This window comes from Hermetia illucens, chromosome 5, assembly GCF_905115235.1.
Source record: "Hermetia illucens chromosome 5, iHerIll2.2.curated.20191125, whole genome shotgun sequence".
In the NCBI taxonomy this organism is placed as follows: domain Eukaryota; kingdom Metazoa; phylum Arthropoda; class Insecta; order Diptera; family Stratiomyidae; genus Hermetia; species Hermetia illucens.
The window spans coordinates 56658986-56682125 of record NC_051853.1 but is presented as its reverse complement, the minus strand read 5'-3'; the positions used below and the strand labels follow the sequence as shown (position 1 = coordinate 56682125).

General features: G+C 39.6%; 2 protein-coding genes across 2 annotated transcripts; both read left to right on the top strand.

Annotated features, from left to right (window-relative positions):
* The first annotated feature begins 6740 nt into the window (after nt 1–6740).
* LOC119657400 (endocuticle structural glycoprotein SgAbd-2-like) lies at nt 6741–7378 on the top strand. Its single transcript, XM_038064291.1, has 2 exons — nt 6741–6819; nt 6906–7378. Exons 1-2 carry the CDS (start codon nt 6808–6810, stop codon nt 7290–7292), a joined length of 399 nt encoding a protein of 132 aa, XP_037920219.1. The 5' UTR covers nt 6741–6807; the 3' UTR covers nt 7293–7378.
* A 5042-nt stretch (nt 7379–12420) lies between these two features.
* LOC119658100 (endocuticle structural glycoprotein SgAbd-1-like) lies at nt 12421–19389 on the top strand. Its single transcript, XM_038065365.1, has 3 exons — nt 12421–12507; nt 12576–12956; nt 18927–19389. Exons 1-3 carry the CDS (start codon nt 12496–12498, stop codon nt 19311–19313), a joined length of 780 nt encoding a protein of 259 aa, XP_037921293.1. The 5' UTR covers nt 12421–12495; the 3' UTR covers nt 19314–19389.
* The last annotated feature ends 3751 nt before the right edge of the window (nt 19390–23140 follow it).

Here is a 23140-nt window from a genome sequence, read left to right as displayed (position 1 = left end):
AGAAATCGGGAGACAGTCAGGAAACAACAAGTTTGTATTGATAAAATCAGCGTCGAAATAAGTCTCAGCCTCAGTCCTTGGATTCGAATCTTTGTGACAATCTGTTTAAGCTTTATGTCAATAATTGCATTATTAGCACGTGGAAATTAGCATAGAGCAGGACTTCTATCGTGTGTAATTAGAAACTGAGTATTTATCATCCTAATATTATTCATATTTTATAATAATAATCGTCGGTGCGACATTCCAACTGAATTGAGGCCTTGAAGTGTCTAATGACTAAATGAGAATGGCTATGATCAACGGCTCGAGACAACCAAGTATCTGTTGATGATTATAAGGTGGAAATGGTCAGTAATTAAACAAGTCGGGAAACCGGAAACTAGACGCTTCAGGTATGAAAGGTTTTGTGTATTTCTTTTATACAGAGATTTGAATGTGCATTTGTCCCATTAGCATGTAGCACGTAAAATATGCATATATTATGTGAAAATTTCCACTTTCAAGTGATATTGGCATTCATAGCCTTCTATTTGCAGAGAAGCAACAGTTTTGACCTAGCATAACTTTGTTAGTAATTGTGCGTTTTTCATCAAATTTGGCAGGATCATGCTCTATACTGTAGCATACATCGCTGCAAAATCTTGTGATTCTGCGGTGAACTTAAGGTGGGCTTTCCTGTCAATTACTAAAAATAATAGTAATGTACTATTATTAACTTTATTTGAACAGGTAACGGTATGGAGGGTATTTCGGAGCCTAGGCACCATATATTGGCATCCCCCTGATTTTTTTCAGATTTTTCGATTGAGTAGTTTCTGAACCCATTGTTCGTTGAAAAAATGATCACTTTCAACCCCCGCACTCCCCACCTTTTCAACAAATGTCAAAACTAACAACGGCTACGAAAAGTACTAACCGAGACCTTTAATTTGATACCCCAGATGACTATATTTGATGAAAAAAAAATTACACCCCACTTTTGCATGTATTAAATTCAACGTAAAAGGATGTAACTCACTATATGCGTGAGCGTTCGCAGCTCCCACCTTCCTCCCAAATTTGGGCTTACACAAAACCTTAAAAAGGTACAGGACTTCATGGTTACCGCAAAAAATTTAAGTGATGCGGAGGATGCGCTCACCCGAACGCGAGAAGATTTTAAAGTTATTTGATCTGAGAGAGTCGATCATCAAGATTATTTGGCCACCAAATTGAAAATTTGTTATCTTTACCAGAAAAATATGGTTGATATTGGAAAGGTAAAGGTGTTAAGTATGTGACCCTGACCCTGTTAGGGTTATAATATATGCCGGTCAATGATATTGTATTGATCGACTATTTTAGCAGAAAGGCATTCGGTGTAAGAATCGAAGAAACAAACAGTATTCAGGAGGAACTATAATAATGTTCGACAAAGAGCCTCCGCGTAAAAGAAGCATTTGATTTAATGCCAGTGATTGATTAGAAAAACGCATCTCATAAGCAACACCAAAATGCGAAAATAATATAAAATTCTGACAAGAAGACTAAACACAGGAGATTTAACTCCCAGCCCATTGTTCGAAATTCCACGATGGAGAAAAATCATTGCGCATAAGGTCCGGTGTTAGTGCTATGTATGTGATGCAGTGCATTGGTGTGTCGCCACGTGGTTGCGAGCATAGCTGTATATAGCTTGCCACATGGGATAGAAAAGAAACAAAAAACCATCTGGGTTCCATCGACATACCTACTTTAAGCGCAGTGCCTAAGTGCAAACCCAAGACCATGAGGGGGGACTAGATACTGAAAAGAGCTCATAAATGATGCCAATTATCTACCGAAAAAACTCGAAAAGGATTTGGGAGAAGTTGAGGAAGTAACATTTAGAATGGCATTTGCTGACGCTTACTTACATAAAGAAATCAAAAAATTTTGTTGGAGCTTTGATAATTTTTTCTTTCGTCAAGTTAACATATGACTCATATGCTTTTCGGGATTTCAAGGTGAGTTCTTTTGAAAGCGTATCGTACTTTTTTAAATCATCACTGCTGTCGTAGCCACTTTTGATGACTAGATGACTAGATCTTATTTCTTTGGTTACTCAATTCTTATCTTGTCGAGCCCGGGTTCTGAGAGTCTATTGCATTTCTTTACTTTGGGTACCTAACTGTTGACGGCGTGGAAGATTATCTTATAGGGGGAGGCAACGGAGTCATCTAGACCTTCTGCTAACAGAGTCAGCATTCAAAAAATCGTACACAATTTCGTTATTGTACGATAGCCTAAAGGGATAATCTGTGGGGGGGAGAGTTCAACTCTAATGGCAGAGTGATGAAGAGAGTAAGAGAAAGTCAGTAGTTGAACTAACCCTGACGTCTTCATAGGAATTGGTAAAGATTCGATCTTCTATTTACCATTTTGATTAGGGTTTGGGATAATTTGCTGTAAATCATTGCCATAAAATAAGCTCATGAGGTTGAAGTCAAGAAAAAGCTGATAAAATTTACTCCTCATGCCGCTGCAGTTATGGTAAAGGAAGGTTTTAGGAGGAGCTTTTGTGTTAGGGTAATATTTCTTCTGATCCTTACGTGCCTTTAGTAAGCAGGAGATGTGTCTCGAACTCACAAAAGAGCAATAGGTTTTGAGATCGTGTTGGTCTTAGTTTAGATATATGCCGAGCTCTTCGTAATAGAGATTGAAGAAAAATGCTAAGGAGTCAACATAAGTGTGTAACCCTTCTTGCTGGATCATTATCTTGAGGTTTGTTTTTTTTGCATCGTGCATGTATGCAAGGAAAAGGCGGGCGCTGTTGTTGATCTTATGATCTCGAAACCTCAATATAAGATATCTGTTTTCAAGATTATCTTTAAAGTTGGAAGTTAGCTTAACAACTGGTGGCAACAGTGAATTAATGACTTCCGGAGTGGATTGTTTATAGACGGAGGGACGTGGTAAATAAACCGAGCCCGAAGTAGAGGGAATCAGATCGTTATCATGGACGAAATTAGTGTATTTAGGAGTAGAGGCTGTATTTGCAGTTTCTGAAGAATTGGACGGCATAGCGCGCATAGCTTCTGGCGATTTGGGGGGTATAGCCTGTTACGCCTTATTATGATTGCCATCTAAAGATGAAGTTGTGATATATAATGTGTTATTGTTGGATGAGGTGGCATCAGGTGGTTCGCAGGTCGCAGTGGACACAGCGAGATTGTTAGTGAAAGGTGGGTTGTTAGGGGTCTTAGCATTTGAAGTGGGTTCAGCAGCTAAAAATGTACCCGTTTTGAACCTCGGTCTGGCAGTCTGGTGTTGGCTCTAATACGGTTCTCGTTGCGCCACAAACTGAATTCTTTGTTGGTTCGGTGATTTTGTAGAAACCATCCGTGCTGTGCAGGTACTGTTAATTTAAAACATTTTCCTTCCTTTGATTTTTAAGGTTTTGTGTAAAACAAAACCGTATTAAAATCGATTCAATGTCTGTCTGTCTGTCTGTCACACGCACTTTTCTCCAAAACGGCTGAACCGATCCGAACGAAATTTGGTTAACAGATGGCAACTACGAAGTCCCACGGATACAGCGAGTGGCATGAATTTAGGTATAGTTTAAAGGGGGGCTCCCCATACATGCAAAAGGGGGATTAAAAAAATTTTTTCACCGGATATAGTCTTGTAGGGTACTAAATGAAAGGCCTCCATTTCTACTTTCCGAAACTGATATTAGTTTTGGCATAAATTACAAAGTCCGTGAGTAAGGAGTCAAAATGTACGCATTTAAAGTGTGGCAGGACTCATTTTCGGAAACTACCCAACCTAAAAATCCGAAAAAAAAACAGGGTGGTGCGCTTAGATGAAATCTAGGCCTCAAAATATGTTCCATTCCGATATCTGCTCAAATAAACTTACTAATAGTATATTACTAACTTTTAGAAATTTACTGGAAAACCCCCTTAAATGCAACCTACGACTTCTGAATTTTGTAAAAGCATAGAGGACAATTATATGCAAATAAGATGCTTACGTCATAATTAACGGGAATAATTGACATTCACGTGAAATATTAAATTCGCATTTATGACGAATCTACTTATCTGCCAGCCCTTTTTAAGGTTTTGCGTAAAACACTTATGTGAAATCTAATCTTCGAGAGATGCCCCATTCCGGTATCTGCTCAAATAAATTTGCTAATAGTTTATAATTGACTTTTTGAAATTGACTAAAAAACTCCCCTTAGATTCATCCTAGGTGTACTAAATTGCACCGACATAGAGGACAGCCTTGTGCATACACATGCCGAGTTTCATGAAAATCCAACTATTAGTGTCAAAGTTATAGCAGTTCAAACTTATCAATTTTGTGCGAATTTACGGCATCCTAAGCATGCAAAGAAGATGCGGACGTCATAACGAGAATAACTGATATTCGAGTAAAATATTAAAATTTCATTCATGAAGAATCTACTTCGCCCCAGACCTTTTTGTATCTGTTGTAGGTTAAATTCTTCACATTTGCTAATAATATTGAACTCCGAGTGTGAAGCGTATGAGGTTGACTATTACTAATAAGGTGCTTTCCATCAAATGATTTATTTAAATCGCTTTTTAAAAAATAGGGGGCATTGAATTCTTTAGTCATGTGACACGGAGCTGTCGTCCACTCGCCGCTCCTCACATCTTTTTCTTCAGCCTTTGTGCCGTTCACACACACATCCAGCGTATCAAGCCGCCGTTCTTTCGGTCGGATTTTTGGTTGCTTACCATTGACTTCGATGTTCAGACCAATATTTTAAGTGAATTACGTGACCAAACCACGATCGATGCAAACCCATTTCGATCGGAGATATTCTCATTTCAGGCGTGATCAAAACGTGTCACGACACCAGTGCAATGCAACATCTTCGTCCTCATTACCGCAAGACGCCGTTCATTATCTTTTATAGTCGGCTAACACTCAGAACTATAGAGAGTGGACAACATTGCGGTAAATTTTATATTTGGGACGTGCGCTTATACGTCAATTATAAAGAATACCAGTTGTGAAATCCCACTTCATCCAGGTAGCGTTAATGCTTGAAGCAATTTCATTACGCAGTTCTCCATTGGCTGATAGCATTGACTCGAGATATTTAAATCGCTGAGGGTTGACAAACGCAGTAACCTCCCCCTCCAGATATTTAAATCGCTCAGTTCTGGCAATGGCAGTAACCTGTCCAGCACTGAGCGATTTCAATATCTCGGGTCAATGCTATCAGCCAATGGAGAACTACGTTATGCTCCTCACATAAGGAAACACAAAACCTTTTATACCTGAAGCGTCAAGCTTCCGGTTTCCCGACTTGTTTAGTTTGGCGCCGGGAGGGTCCAGCTTCGGTCTTACAGTCTTCAACGCGTAGATTCCGCGCCAAAGGTGCATGGAGCCAGGTGCCTTTCACATAGAAAGTTATGTTACTCATCATATCATGGCCAGAAATTGCAGCACTTTGTTTTGATCGCATATATCGATATTTCGGGAGGCATTTGTTCCTTTCCTCAGTGCTGATTGTCAATAGTTCCTTCCTCCCTCAGTGCTGATTGTGAGCTCTGATGAAGGGAGAAACTGGCTACGAAAATATCGCGATCAAGTATACTAGGATTACCCCATCGTTTCGTCGTTTCATTCAAAAATACTAGATACAATTTTATTTGTGAGATATTATTTAAAATTGAGTTTCAGTTAAGTTTAATTGCAGTTGCTAGATATCAAGGGTAAATAGATGATTACAAAGGTTCCGAAAATTACTTTTATACAGAATATTCAAATCAAGAGTATTGGGAACAGGGGGGGGGGGGGGGGGGATACTGCTACTCCAGGAAGAGGCTGGGATTTTCTTAACTTAATGGCGGATAGGCAAGGCTGATGTCAGAATTGATTATGCTGGATGGTAATATTTTTGGAAGTGGATTTAATCGATGATCATCCCAGTTCGACCTTATGATCGCATACTGATAACACTGGTTAAAATTTATCAGCATTTCTAAGAAACGCTTAACAGAACACAGAATTGATACGAAGTCAAGGATACCTCGGTACTTAATATTACACAAAATATAGTTCACCTTGATGTAAGTGTTATGTCGAGTCTGATAATACCGAAAAAAGTATCAATTGTGAACAGAGTACAAATAAAATTCATTATTGGTTATAAGTAGAAAACTCGCCCTCTTGCTATAATACTGCTCAAATTCCAGTGAATTACAAACTAATTTCAAATTATTTTTGGTGGTATATCAAAATCTTTTGATTGATTCCGAAACTCTGTACTTAACAGTAACAATTGTTCATAATTGCCGCTATCCGCTGAGAAATGCTTAATAGGAAATTGGTAATTTAATCACCCACCCATAACTTTATCTTCATAATTAGAGGAATCATATTAGAGAATGTAAACAGGCAAGAGCTGGAAGAAAAACAGTTGATTAAATAACCCTTGTGTTAGGTTATTTTATGAGTAATTATCAAAGCAAATAATATTAGTCAACTCTTGAAAAACAACACAACCCATTCACCAATTTTTCGCCTGATTTATAAATTTTCATTTCAAAATATAATTTATTTTCTGTCTGGAAATTTATTTTACTTTAACATAGAAATATGTCACAGATTTTCTGCAATCACTCAAATTTATGAATGAAAAACCATGGAAAATTTTGCAAGAAAATTGCCAAGCTACTCCCCTTTAACAACAATAAATCCATCTTTACCATATAAAAGATCGCTCTCGCCGCATCTTCTGCATCAGTTGCAGTTCAGCTATTCACCTTGAAAGTGATTCCTCTAATCGTTATCGATATGGTTAAGTTTGTAAGTTATTCATCATCTAAACTGCAACTGTAGCTTTATCTAATTCATTCAAACAAAATTGGACTAACTTGAAATTTTAATTGCAGATGGTATTTGTTGCTCTTATTAGTGTAGCATTTGCTGCACCAGAACATTACATAAGCCCGGAAGGTGGCGCAGAAATTAAGGGCTATGCGGCTGACCTTCGACCAGATGGGTCTTATCGTTATGCTTATGAAACTTCAAATGGAATTGCTGCACAAGAGGAGGGAGTAGGCTCCCATCATGCCAACGGTGGATTCTCTTACACTTCACCTGAAGGAATACCCATTAAAATTGAATATACCGCGGATGAAAACGGTTTCCATCCAGATGGTGCCCATTTGCCCATTCCACCACCAATTCCAGAAGAAATTTTGAAATCACTGCAGTGGAATGCTGCCCATCCAGAAGAAGATGATCCACAATATGAAATTCATTCCAGACATTTGTAGTAATTTAGGAAGACCCAGTTAAATGTTGTTTATGTTAATTGTTAGAAGTAACTAAAAATTATTATTATAAACAAGATAAAAAATTAGGCACTTTTTCTTTCTAAATTTTCAGGAGAGTATAATTTCAGTTTGCCGCCTGATAAACAAGAAGAACCAGAACTAAAATTAGCGTCACTTCATATTTTTTATCTTAGAATAGGAAGCCAAGGTGAAGCCTTTATCTTGAATCTAATATTAGGAACTATCATGCTACCATCATCCTTATGCAGGTTCGTTCTCAGGAAGGCTGTATTTGCTTTGAATCCATGCTTAGTCCGTATCTTGCCTCCAAGCGAAACTATGACTCACAATCCTCTTCGCTAGCTAGGAGGTGAGTCTGGACTAGAAGCTTCTGACTAGAAGATTCCATCCAGGAAAACTCTGACTTTTTATAAAGGAAGGGGCTACTAAACATCTAAGGCAACATTTTTAGTTAGTTTCGCTGAATCACTGTCAGCGTTGCATGACAGTTCTGAAGGCCGACATATATGTACCTGTTCTTGGTTTCCTCACGGTGACAATGTGTTTTTACTGTATATTACCAGGCTCGAGACTATAAAAGCGGTTTCGAATACCTTTTACAGAACTCCGACCTTTGACTTCAGTAAGGTCTTACTACCACTAACCTTCACTCTTGGATCATTCCGATATCTCTGAGAGGGTAGGAAATAGAGAGATTGGTAGTGAAAGTATCCAGCTGTAATCCGAAAGGGATCCCTGATCAGACAGTTCCCTAAAACGGTCATTATCAGTTAGAAGAATGATATTAAATATTTTCTCCCAACCATCACAATTTCCCTGGCTGGAAAATGAAAGGTAGACATTCTGGTCCTCTTTCTTGCCAGTACCAATGAGTTCTAAAAGCGGTTCGAATTGGCAGCCGTCGAAGTGATGATAAAAATTCAATGTCGTATTGTAGCTGATCGGTCGTGGACAGATGAGTCATAGGGATATACATGGTCTCCACTCCCTACCGCTCTTGTTTTACCACGATTAACTCCGGACACAGAAAGGCATACATGTTTTTTTTGGCGAAGATATACGATGATTTAAGCTAGTTTCCATTAGTGTATCTTGTCCAGTAGAATAAATTGTAATAGTTGCTTTGGAGTCTTTTTGTGCTAAGGGGTCTCCCCCTCAGTGAGGTAAACCGCGTCAACCAGACCTACGTGCCATGCTTCGCGGTTACCTGAAATGCTTTTCAGCTCCCCGCGCGGCTATTGTTCTCATCGTCAGCCATCTTAAGAGAATGGATTCCACTGCATGACATAGTCCTGAATGCAATTTTCGCCCCTCCTTAATATGTGACCTATCCACTGCCATTTCCGTCTTCCGTTCGCAGTGCATACGAGCGTCAGGCCTAAGCATCGACCAAGTTGTTCGTGTGAGATAATGTCAGGCCAGCGTAATCGATGATACGACTCAGATAGGCATCGACGAAAGCTTAAAACTTTCGAGTAATAATTAACTTTCCATCTGCTGCTCCCGTATAGCAACTCAGGAAGAGCAGTAATACAGAATAGTCCCGACTTGATGTTGGTGTTGAGATAACTGCATTTCCAGATAGTTGAGATAACTGCATTTCCAGATTTTAGACAGAGCAGCGAATGCGGATTTAGCACTATTATTGCATCGGGCAATATCCATTTCGGTGCCACCGTGGGCAGAAAACGTCCTAACCCCTAAACAACCTATATATAAATATCGATCGACGCACAAAATGTCACCGTCCATTGAATTCCTCCACCTCCTCCTGACAAGGAAGCATGGAGAACGTCATCGATAATATGAAGAAATAATATCGGTGACAAGATGTAACCCAACCAGACTCCACTTTGCAGCTTAAACCCCCCCGAGATTTCACCCTGGCCAAGTACCTGCTATTTTGCTCCATCATATGTCGCTCTGATAGTAGCTACTTGTTTCTTCGGAATGCTCCTCCTGCGTAGAGCACTCCAGATACAATCTCTGTTCCCGCTATCGAAAGCTTTTCCGAAATCAATGAAGAGCAGATGTAGCGTAGATTAAATCATCCGTATGGTCTTAATGTATTCAATGCAGAAGAATCTATCTTTCGAAATGTTCTTTGCTGCACTCCAGAATTATTTTAGCTAATATCTTTGCAGGCACGCAGATTCTCCTCCAATTATCAGATTCAAGATGGATGCCCTTTTTGGAATCATAACGATCATCCCAAGATCGTCAAGTCTTCCCAAGATCTCTTCACGAGTAGAAGTATCAGGTCTGAAGTAACTGCTAATGCAGCGAGAAATGACTCTGAGAGGGGACCGTCAAGCTCACCGGCTTCACAGCGTTGAGTACATTGATGTGCTTGGAGGAACAGCTCATATTCGCATGGTATACTGACCAACCATTTCTTCCACAAGAAAAGAAACGTCACTGGATGTGATACGGCGAAGAACCAACGTGAAGTCTTCTTTCCATCTCTTCAGTTGCTCGTCATCGTGAATGAGAAGTCGACATCCTTCACAAAAACATCGAAAAGTTCGCGACCATATGTAAGCTTTTTCGTGAAACGATATGCATTCCTGAAATCATTGCGTTCTGCGGCATCTTCTGCTTACCTAACCAGTGCAATAGCAAATTCCCTCTTGCACAGCGCACACTACGTTAAAGCCGACGACCCGCATAGCGTAGAAAAGAGCATTTTTATGGCGGCCTATTGATCATCGATATTCTCAAGCATGTTACTCAGTATATCTGCCGTTCGATTAGCAAGATAGGACTCCAACTGTCGAGCGACAGCTGAGTGAAACAAGTGGTCGATGTTGAACTTAAGAGTTTTCAGCTCTCCAACGTTGCAAGGAATGGGGGACGCAACACGCAAGCAAGGTTCTTTTCAAGGCCGATGTCTGCGTCTCTCTTGTTACGCATATTCAGGAGACCACTCCTAAATCTGCTGCTAACCGCGAAGTGGTCGTTCCAACTGATAGTATGGTGTCGGCCAATTGAAACCCAACTGAGCTTATAGCAGGCTCTACGCTCGAACAATGTGCAACTAACAATTAGGTGGTAGAAAAATCCACAAACCTCTGGTCATTATCGTTACGGTCGTCAAGATCGTGCTCCCCCACCATATGTCCGAGCATGGTATCGTCGGAGCCCAGCTTGATATTCATATTTTCCAACGTGATCACAATGTCACCTTCAGGAAATCTCCTTCTCCACCTTTTCGGAAGTCTCCCTTGATACATAGCACTGTACAATTGTAATCCTCTTTAACCTGGACCGGAATTTTTCCGTCGGAAATCTATCAAAAAAATGACTCCCAGATGCAGAGAGCACGCTTTACGATAGCTGTCAGAAGCGATTCGACTCCGGTTTCGGGTCTACTATCACTTGGCTTTTCAAAATGCAAAACTACAGTATCGCAAGAGGAAGAGGAGTACCCTCCAGAGGTCCGCCATCTTACTTTGCTTAGACCCAGAATGTGGAGCTTATACCCGTTGAATTCCCGCTCGAGTTGGAGAAAGCAAGCGCTCTGAGAACCTCGCCATCGTTGTCGAGGAGCGTATGCACATTGCAGAAACCGATCATAGCCAAAAGTATTCAGAGTGAAGTGTGTCCTTATCCGTTGCGTTGTTGACACTTCGGTAGCAATGAGGTTTCAAGCCTATTTCGATAAGCAGGAAAGACTTTGAGTGTATTCTTAAGCTCCAACTCACTGATCACGCTCGAAACGTCTCACCTTAAAGCTCTTATTGTACAAAATAATGATCTCGACAGTCTCCATGTATTTCTCGGAAACTTGGGTTCTTAGCAAAAAAAAAATGCAAATCCTTCGAAAAATGCTCGGCCCCCTACTTGAGGATAGATGGTCCGTAACCGTAACCGATACCACGATCTCTAGATGTGGGTAAAATCCAGCTCAATAGGTTACAGCAGATGGGTCACTTAATCCGTATGGGTGGAGTGATCCAGGCCGAAAGGGTATAACGGCTATGTCCATGGTAGAAAAAGAAGACGAGACAGAGTAATGGCATAGGCGAGGACACCAGAGAACTTTTAGAGATATGGTGGACCTCGGCCCACAAGCAGAATGTTTGCGGTTCTTTATTACGGCAGACCTAGACCGGATACCGGTTATTGCGTCACTGATAATGATGATAATACTATCAAATAAAAAATATTAAAAACTTTATTTTAGTAAAGTCCTTGTATATTCCCTTCAATTCATTCCATGAATGCGGAAGCATTGATAATAATATTTGCGACGATGTTGGAAAGTTTAAAGGGAATCCTACTATAACTAGCAAAGTTGTTATAGGTCCTTTCAGAGCTCTATTCACTGCCAATAAAGGAGCCCAAAAAATCACGATGTGATCACATTTCGGTAATCGATTTAAGCGGTTTATTCGTCTTCGTGAAAATAGAGTCAAAAGGGCAGGACTAAAAAATATTCAACAGAGTTCTAAAACAAATACCGTGTATTGTATTTGAATAAATAATTGTACATTCAAGTATTCTCACCTTTTCAGTTTTCAAACAGTCTCTATCAAATAGTGAAAAGCGGTGGCTTTTGAAAAATATTTTGTCAATTATAAATACCAGATTTTTATCAGGTATCTTTTATAGTTTTGTTGTAAATTAACGCAAATATCAATGCAGTAGCATATTTCCAACTATGAAAAATCAATGCGGGTTTTTTCGCTTGGGGTTCATATGGTTATAAAATCACTGATAAAAACTCAAGATAAGTGCCCGATTTGTTGGCCTCACCCTTCAAGCTAAAATATGATTATTTCAACATGACGATGAAATATTATAGCTGACTTTTGAGTTTATTTATAGTTGAAGAAACTTCATATTTTAAAAGTATCTTCATTTTTCTGTTTCCAATATATAACAAACGAGACCTTCATATTTCAAAAATTATTTGATTAATAGGGAACCTACTTGTCTGCAACTTATGACGATTGGAGGAATCAATTATTTCCTCACCCCCTAAAAATACGATTTGAGCGAAAGTGTATGTCAATCCTCACCACGAATGAAACATCAATAGCTATTGCACCAAAATAGATTTATCAATGAAATATGCAACTTAGCTAAATTCATATAAAAGACCGTTGAACTTGCATCTTCATCATCAGTTCCAGTGTAACATTTCACCTTGAAAGGCATTGAAATTATCAAACCAAATATGTTCAAGTTTGTAAGTTAATGCATTTTGCACTCTGTTACCTGTGATTACATAAATTAAATCGGTGACTTCAACTTCAGATAGTATTCACTGTACTTTTGGGTCTAGCAATTGCAATGCCAGAACATTATATCAGTCCTGAGGGTGGAGCTGAAATCACGGGATATTCATCTGATCTTTCTCCCGATGGATCTTATCACTATGTTTACCAAACATCAAATGGAATCGCTGCTGAGGAAAGTGGAGTAGGTGCCCATCAAGCTCAAGGAGGATTCTCTTATACCTCACCTGAAGGAGCTTCAATCAAACTTAGCTACACCGCGGACGAAAACGGATTCCATCCCGATGGCGCTCATTTGCCCATTCCACCACCAATTCCAGAAGAAATTTTGAAATCACTTCAGTGGAATGCTGCCCATCCAGAAGAAGATGATCCACAATACGAAGTTCACTCCAGACATTTATAAATGATTTCAAACCAAAAGAAATGTTATTTATGTTAATTGTTAGAAAGAACTGTAATTGTTATAAAGCTTTTGTTAAGCGAATTTTGTCTTTGTGTATAAATCGTTAGGTGTGGTTTGTAGCGAAATTGGTTCTATATCCAATTCTGGAAATAAAAGATTATTTTATTTTATATGATGTTTTTATTCTAGATAAATATCAATATTTCGAGAACTATTCGAATTTTCTTCTATGTTTTTTGTAATCGTCGACAGTAAAGTACTCTGAGAAAATGACTAACAAAATGGACAATTTGTTAGTACTGGTAGGGACGGACCAAGCCAGTCTCCTCATCTATTTGCGCCGTGTAAAACGCATATTTGCAGTTCCCAATCGAGCGACTGAAGAAAACGGCCAAGGAGTAAATACCGACAATTCCGATAGGAAGCTAGCAGGAATTCGTGATCGTTAGAATGGTATAAACCTGTTCGCCTTGCTACTAGGTTTTGAAACCAACATAAAGGACTAAAAGGAATATGATGTGATCATTGCCATTGAAAGATTGAAAAGATGATCAACTCCTGGATGGAGCTATACCTTATTGCCTGAAATTGCGTTTGGGTACCGTGCAGGCCCACTGGCTTGAAAGTGCAACTCTAAAAACTGCATGTTAGCACGTCCTTGCATTTTGCTTTGCCACTGTTAAGTAGTTCAAGAATTGGGCGGAATTTTCGTCGTTTTAATACTTCACTCAATATTTTATAAAATGTCTAGATTAATTTGAGTCATCAGTAATTGTTCGTTTTACAGTACAAAGATCATGTCTTTATAATATGACTTCATGAAACACTATACCCAAGACATTATCGTCATCAACACCGCAACATTCGGCATCCAGTCTAGGCCTGCCTTAGTAAGAAACTCAAAACATCCGCTTTTGCACCGAGGTCCACCAATTTCATATCCCTAAGCGTTGCTTCAGATCGCGGCCTACGTCATTGCTCCGTCTAAGGCAGTGTCTACCCCATCTTCTTCTTTCTCCGTAGATATTGCCCTTATAAACTTTCCAGGCTAGATGATCCCACCCATACGGATCCACCCATCTGGGTTATTTAGACACACGCACTGAATCGTCCACCCTCCTGTAGGCAACCAAACATTTTTCAAAGGATTCTTCTCTCGAACACGGTTAAGAGTTGGCAATTTCTCTTGCTAAGAACCCAAGTTCCCTTGTAATACATGAGGACTGGCATGATCTTCATTTTGTATTATAAGAACACTAAGGTGATACCTTTCGAGTAAAACAATGGAAATAGGCTCTGCTGGCTGCGAACAATCGGGCGTGGATTTCGTTGTTGTTGCTGTTATCGGTTGTGATAGGAGAAGTTATTATATATTATATCTTGTCTTTATTTTTTTCCATTTGACCAGTGGGGGCTGTTCCTTCCTTTTTCGGCTTTTGCACGTTGCAACCATTCACGTCGTTTTGTTTTAATTAATTTGCAGCCAAAGGACGCGCGCTAACTGCCGCATGCTCGACCAGGTCGGAGCCAGTTTATATCCTTCCTTTTGGGTAGCACGTTTTCGCTCTGGGACCTACACTATCTTGTACCGAAAACAAGAAAGCTGAAGTTTATAATTTACAGGAAATTCATGGTTCATGCTTGCTTCATTCAATGAACGTGCTTAAAATCTTCTTCTTAAGGTTTCATCCCGTTCAGAAGCGAGGTCGGCTCGTCGTGATCAGTTGCGTCGTTTCACCCTGTCAAAGGCTGATTGTGATATAGTCGCCAGGCTCTCAAATCATCATCAAAACACCGTTATATCTATCGCCCCTCTGGTCGCTTACCATCGACTTCGATGTTTAGACTTATTGGGACATGAATTTTCGTGAACGTGATTTACGAGACCATACCATCGATATTCTCACTGCAGCCGTGATCGTGTTGCGTCATGCCACTAGTTCAACCCAACACTTCGTATCCATTACTTCGTATACATCGTTGTACGAGGCACCGTTCATTGTCTTTTATAGTTGACCAACACTCAGGACCATAGAGAGCAACGGAGCGAGCGACACTTCGGTAAATTTTTGACTTAAGACGTTCGTTAATACGTGGATCACAAAGAAGCTTGTTTAGTGCGTGAGCCAATTTCATAACGCAGTTTACCATTGGCTAATTGCATTTATGTGGGATATTTAAATCACTTAGTTCTGAGTACGTCAATACCACTCACAGTGATAGTGCTTGTTCCATGGGGACGGGTCGTCAAAAATGTAATTTAATTCAGATTCAATTTGAGACAGTGTTAGTTTTGTTATGAGACCTTAGTAAAACATCACCTACGTAAAGTAGGATATAGGATGCTGTCCTATGTGAGAGTGTCCTTTTCAAGTACGAAATGGAGCGTCCAAAATAACAGGCTTCAAGTGGCGACGAGCTGAAGTCATTACTGTTAGTGCCCGAAAAATCACAAAACTACCGGAATGCACAAATCGACTAATAAGACGTGATGTGACGTGGTTTAGTGAAGGCACCACATACAGAGACAAAACTCTACTTGAGCTCAAGATTGTTGGTAACCTTTAATGAAGAACGAATGGTCTGGTAAATTCTGAACGCCAATCGCATCACCCAAATTGGAAGATGACATCATCAAATAACTACCTTTCCATCAATTACGCTGGAATCCAAAAGGGTCTTACTAGTAGGTCGCTAAGAATGATTTCTTACGCGGTTTTCGCGGAAACGCTTTGAAATTCACAGAGTAAAGGTTAATGGAACTTTCCCAAAATATCTGAACCATCAATCCATTAAACATAATAATACTAGATATGCTTCGTTAAAGATACGACCGGGAACAATAAACAAAGGATCCGCCATTGAGCTTAATAGTGGTACCCCAATGTGAAGTATACTAGTTGATAAACTCTTCGGATAGCTATAAAATACTGGAACAGATTTTCAGGGTTACGCTGAAGATCCAAAGCGGATTGAGAGTTACCAGAAAGTACTGTAGGAGGACTTGGCTGCTCATCAATACAGCGAAAGTCATCATAGTACCTTTCACTTGGTAGCGCAATCTTGATATTTGAACTTTGATGATTCCCCAATGCGAAGCAGGAAAGAAATGGAGATGCATTCAGCAAATCCAACCTTGGATATATACTGCCAAAAAATAAAGCCTACCTAAAGTTACATCCAATCTCATCATAACAGCAAGCGGATTACACTAACTTCAAAGACTCTTGCGTGTAACACTGAGCAATGAAGGCATGCACAATGGCATCCCTGAAATGTCGCTATACAGATAAGAATCCTTTAGTAAAATCGACAACGGGTTCATGGCTATGACACTGAATGAGAAGAAATGGTTGGAGGACCTGTAGCTATACTGGGCGAACTTTTCAGGAACGGAAGAGTCTAAAGTACTCATGCTAGGATACGGCCCTAAGCGCTCATAGTTTGAAATTGAGCAAGATAAGTCTTAAGCTCACAGTCACTGGTCTTTGCAGGTTAAATTATCACCTGGGGATATTAGGGATATCTACGAATTCTGTGAGGAGAATGAAACCTTTATGCACATTCCGGGATAATGTCCAGTGCTTGAGCAACCTAGGTTAAGGCACTTGGCAGAATACTTGACACTAAAAAATATAGAACACCCTAAAATTCCTGAAACACATTATTATTCGTTTGTGATATCATCCAGTCAGAATACTCCGGAGTCATGGGTTGATGTTGGCTTTGGGCTACTTTCAATTTCGTTTTCTGGATTTTAAATTCCTGTCAAAATTTTACCATGATGCGGCACGTGATATTTTGCCTTGCCTTGGTAGTAGCAGTTAGTTTCATTAGTAAGACACTCATGTGTCGAGCATTTCATCCAAAATACACACAATGTGCCACAATGATACGAATGGTATTAATGGATCGAAGTAGACATAATCACCGCTTGTGATCACAACATTAAACGTATCGCCTGGTCCAAGGATCTAACGAACAAGGCAGGCAAGCAATGTGGGCAGGCAGAACTCCTAAAAACTAATATGGCGACGATGTCAAATGGCTTGGTTTACGAAGCCGAAATATTAATGACTAAGGGAGGGATAGTCGAACTACAGTCACGAAAAGTCGGATCGTGCTTGACGCTTTCGCGGAACTAGATATGGCACTTATAAATAACAGAATTTTATCCACTTTCCGAAAGAGAAGCTCAGGTTCGGTAGTCGGCCTGGCAATCTACAAAAAGACGATGCTAGCAGGGCCAATTGATCCATGAAGTCATTCGAAAGGGATGATTTCGCAGAGGAGACTATGGTCTCCCACGTATGGCAACAGAAAAGGCAGCACAAATAAAAAGATGCTTAAGGAATCCTTGCAACCCTGCTATATCAAAAAGGCAAGTACATATTCAACAGCATGCGGTGAAGATATTGGTAGAACCGTGGCACGAAAACTTCGCGCTAGCAAATGAGACTACTTTAGATAACCTTTCAGGAAGACAAATTGGAGTTACTCGTATTAGGAATTTAAAGGGGCGAACATTGCAGCTGGTCTATTCACATTATCTTTTAAACCCAATCTGCAGAAAGCGAACGATAAAATCTAAAGGGCAGCGATGGGTATTTTCATCAAATCTGCAGCGAGCAAAAAGAAGCTTATGATATTTATGGGAGAGTGAAGGATACCAAAACTTTTTCTTAAATTTAATTGAAAAACCAGGCTAACCAAAAGCAGCAATGCATAATGAGTGTAGTTTTCCCCGTTCGGAGGAAGAAGCACTTGACTTCGCTGATGATTCATTAGTCTTTCAATCCATTACATATTTTATCGCCTGGTCTACCCTATAGAGGCGTTAGGGTAGATATTAGTGAGGGTTACAACAGCGATTTACAGATAACTGGACTGCCTACTTAAGACAATCTGGCTTTCACCTAGCCCATTCCACAATCGGCGTCTAAAACTAGTACTAAACGTAACTCGACGCGCGATCACCTCAAGATTCATAGTGACTTTAAACGTCAAAATGCATTCCATTTGGCCAGTAAATTAAGAGTCCGTTGGCTACAAAGGATGTGTTATTGAGAGTTACCCCTCCGATACTCCATGTGATTACTCTGAGTGAGGCACATAAGGTACCCCCTATGACAGAAGTCCCACAGGGTTCGGTGCTGGGTCCACTTCTATTGTGCGGGATATATATTCAAATGTACATCATCCCACTAGCTAACTTACTGACGCTGACTGTACGCAGCTTTGGGGGTGTGTCCAATAATATTTTAAAATAAAATATACCGAACATATTTCTTAGCATGATTTGACCTAGACCCAAGACAATAAAAAAAGCGGGAAATGAATTTCTTCCATTATTATTAACCGATATGTAATGAAATTACTGATATAAACTCAAGATAAGTGCGCGATATGCTGGCCTCACCCTTTAGATTGATACATAAATATGAACATGATGATGGAACAGTTAACTTTCGATTTCATTTTGAATTAACAACAGTATCTGATTTCAAAACTCTGTTCGTTATTCTCTTGTGACTACCATGCAAATGAGACCTTCATATTTCAGAAAATATTTAATTGATATAGAACCAACTCGCCGACAGCTAAAAGTGATTGAATGAATCTATTGTTTTGTCACCCTCTAAAAATAATATTTCAGCGAAAGTATGCAGTATGTCAACGGTTTCCCCGACCAATGTGAAGGTGTCAATGACTATTGCGACAAAACGAATCTATCAATAAAAACTGCAACGAAAAATTTGCAACCATCTGAATTCATCATGCAACTTGTCTAAATTCATATAAAAGACCGTTGAATTTGCATCTTCATCATCAGTTGCATAGTAACATTTCCTCCTAGAGCATATTCAAATTATCAAACCAAATATGTTCAAACTTGTAAGTTGATGCATTCATGCGCTCTGTTATCTGTGATTACATAACTTAATTCTGTGGCTTTAATTTCAGGTCGCGTTTATTGCTCTTTTTGCTTTAGCAGTTGCTGCACCAGAACACTATATCAGTCCCGAGGGTGGGGCTGAAATTACGGGATATTCATCCGATCTTTCCCCTGATGGATCTTATCACTATGTTTACCAAACATCAAATGGAATCGCAGCTGAGGAGAGTGGAGTAGGTGCCCATCAAGCTCAAGGAGGATTCTCTTACACCTCACCTGAAGGAGCTCCAATCAAAGTTAGCTATACCGCGGACGAAAACGGATTCCACCCTGATGGTGCTCATTTGCCGATTCCACCACCAATTCCAGAGGAAATCTTGAAGTCACTCGAGTGGAATGCTGCACATCCCGAAGAAAATGACCCTCAATATGAAGTCCACTCAAGACACTTATGAAGTGCAACTTAGAGATTGTTATTTGATACATTGTTAGATTCCGTAAATTTTTGTTGAATAAATGATTATACTGTTATAAAACATTTTGTTATTGATTAGTAATTAGATTCTTCTTAATAAATTTTATTCAATGATTTAAAATTAGTATTTGAGTTCATACTCCAAAGGCAACTTTAAACGATGACTACATTTCCATAGAAAGTAGCTGATGAAGAAAGTTTACTTTTTTTATTTCTCAGAAAATGTTCATGTTAATTTGATGTTTTGTTTGGGAATGTTCCAGTAAATGGGGGTGTCGAGTACATTTTACTCAGCGGCTTTACCTTTGGCCCATGCCACACACACATAATTTTCATTATCCTAAAGCTGCTCGAGGGTCCCTTCCGCTTCCCAATAATAATTGTGAAGGAGATTTCATAGATGTTTTCTTGTAAAACTGAAGATAATCTATGATACGTGATCAGTTTACTAGCTCTATGCAATGCCGTTATAAATACTCGTAGATATGAAGTAAAATTTACCATAATATGGTCCATCTACCTAACTAGGCAAGGCTCATTGGATAACATAAATTAAAGCAAATCATCATACGAAAAATTCAACAAATTTGTGCTCACAAGATATGCCTGCGCTACCTCCGTTCTACCTAGTTCCTCCTAAATATCATAGACAGAGGTGCGATTTCTTAGTATGTCCTTCAACATTCGTTTGTTTTTTTGATAAATTTTAGTTATTTTTCCAAAACTTGCGTACTTTATAATTCAATAGGTCATCCACATTAATAGTGCATAATGCATAGTGAAGCGTTACTGAACGGTAGAGTTGGTCTTCACCTGTTTAAAAACTATAATGATTGCTTTCCCCAAAGGTAATAAAAAGATTGGTCCAACCGGCTATCCTAAGGAAATGCCACAGCTTTTCTTCATTACTCTTTAACATAAACTTCTGGCTCTCAACTCTGAGCTTAAAAACTTAATTTTGGCATATATAAATTGCAAGTATTCTGATTATCTTCATATTTTATTAACAAGCAAGCTTTTCCAATTTAATCATCAAAATTCACCATGCTGGACAAACACACACCACCCCAATGTATTTGTCCGTGCTTAATTAACATATTTTTTTTTGTCTCCGCTAATTTAGTTGGTATAATCCGCATAAACATTGGACGTAATTTTCTCTAGTACTCTTGCAAATTTCTGTAGTGAAGATGAACCAAGAAACCGGCAACATGAAGGCCAACCTGAAACGTACGATGAATCAATGCGTCACTTAATTATGAATATCTTTCGGATTGCAGATAATATCTCCATTCACATATTGTGAAATTGACTACTTAATACCTAATAGTGTTTATTTGGCAGCCACCAGATCTATGTACGTACCCCAAAAGAGCGCAAATCGGCGACTATAACCACCGTTAGAATGGTTAGACCTCACCTTTCGTCATCGGAACTAGGAGTTGTCGAACTCTACGATTCTTCACCTGAGAACTTAATCAACCGCCAAAAAGGCAACGAATGAAGACTCTTAATCGAGAAATTTATTCATCAAGGCGTTGCTGTAAGTACCACAAGCCTACCTTAGCCTTCTCTCCATTAGGCAGAATTAATCAAAGTTTTAAGTAATGAGTTATCACGTAATTCGAGCAATTTATGTGGCCCTTTAATAGGGATGGTATACCTATTAACTATCAAGCCTTTAACCAATAGGAACTTTAATATGTCCCCTGCTTCCTTCTGTTTAAAACTCGTATGTGGTATTAAGTATTCTTCCAGGTGCCTTAACTTACTTTTCAGAAGTGCTGGACATTGTCCCAGGGCACGTGTGCTGTCTTGTAGACAGCGTCCACATACATTCCTTCCCAGGTAGTAATTTAGCCTACTATGACCGGTGAGTACTCCTCCCATGGTCTTTTGGTGTGGTTAAAATAGTCCTTGGAGCGCTTAGGTTCACATCCTCCCATTAACATCCTGGACTGTTCCATTCCTGGTTAGTTCGCCCAGGGTAGTTCTCTCAACCACTCCCCTTCATTCGTCAGCACCATGGTTCCTTAGCTCCAAAGTTCCCTTTAGATATCGAAGAAGACACGTCTATCTATGGCTAATATTTCCGCATGGAATATGCTAGTGTGCTTACTCATTAGTTCAAAGTACGTTTTTCTTAAACCAACGCCTCCAATGCCCAAATTACTACTCCGTACGTAATTTTTGGCCACAGTATTGTAGTGTGTTTCTAATGTAGTATTTTTCAATTGTATCCTCGTTTCTTTCCTGCTATGGACCTCCAAAACATCAAAGCCTCTATGATTTTCTGACATATGCTCCCAACATGCATTTTTTAGAGAATTTTTGGTCTAGTATAATCCCCAAGTATTTAACATCTGTTATGCATGCAATGCAATCTAATGCTACAGTTTGTGCCTCCTTGTGAATGGTACTGTGATAGCTTTTGCTTGATTGACAGACAGGTCCGCCTCCCTGCACCTGTTTTTCTCAATTCAGTTTGGGTGTTTCATTTTTCCTCCTATGGATTAATACAATATCGTCAGCGTAATTTTAGACCTGTATTCAAATATTCGGTAGCCCTGTGGACAACCTTAGATGGTGTTCACGATAATAGAGTTGGTACCTGTCGACAATTTCATTCGTTTGCTCTCTAACATCTTGCTCATCCAGAAGATCAGGGTATTCCCCACTCCATTGCAAATTAACGCATATCGTAGGTCTGCTTGCGTTATGTCCTCGAAAGCTCTGTCGATGTCTAAAAACACACAGAGTGCTATTTCCCCGCTGGTACAGATCAGCTAGACTTGACATTGATGTAGGGGATTACGCGATATAATGTTCTGTACTGACTTCTCACAGTTCAATCCTCCAGGGCGCTCTCTTTGTTGTTGTAATTTGCTTTTTCCAATCATTTTTTTGGACAGCCGCAGTTTCAAATCTATTTAAGTTGCTGTCATCTCCTCCAAAACTCAAACATATTTACTCTTCGCTACTTCCTAATACAATCCCAATCAATTCTTTTATTTCCTAGAAATCACCCCTTTTACGCGTGAGAACCACGAGCTCAAGGTAAGAAATGGTACCGTATTAGGAGGAATATCCAGCCAGTCTCACTTTTAGCAGCATCACTATTAATTTTATCATTTCATCTTTAGCGGTAATATTGTAATTATTCCCAAATCTATTACCTGTTCTTTACTGGAAGCTATCCCCCGCACCACCGGGCCATAACCCTTGATATTCAACTTTCGGATAGAGCTATCCGTTTTGACCACCCCTCTCTATCAGTTGCACCTCACCTCGGCATTCACCCCTTCAACCCCAAATCAATAAAAGAAAATTGCTCTGATGCTGTCGGGACATCGAACGCTTCGTCCGAAAATAAGGACCTCGTTAGTCATGATAAAATCTCATCGATGGTCCAAAAAATGTAACGCACATCCAGAAGGCAACTCTTAAATCTACGGCTGTGTTCTAAGCGGCCAATCTGCTTGCATGCACGGTGTCCGCAATTGAAACCCAACTGACCATATGGCAAGCTCAGCAATGTACCATCAATGACGAGGCAGTGGAAACTGCCTAAATGCAGAAACCCTCACCATTATTGGCGAGCATGGTATTACCAGAGAACACTTTGTCATTCAGATCAGCCATCACGTCATCACAACGTCATCTATCTTTATCAAGTTTATCCTGAGCTGCAATTGCTCGTAGAAAGCCTCCTCCTCCTCTATTTTGAAAATCTCCATTGCTGCATAGGACTGTACAATTTTAACCTTTTTAACCTGAATTGGAATCTTGCGGTGAAAATGTTCCCAG

What these genes read in the sequence shown, in the direction of transcription:
- LOC119658100 (XM_038065365.1), top strand. An exon ending in ACGAAGTTCACTCCAGACAT is followed by an intron (nt 12,957 to 18,926) that starts TTATAAATGATT and finishes CTTTAATTTCAG; the next exon opens with GTCGCGTTTATTGCTCTTTT.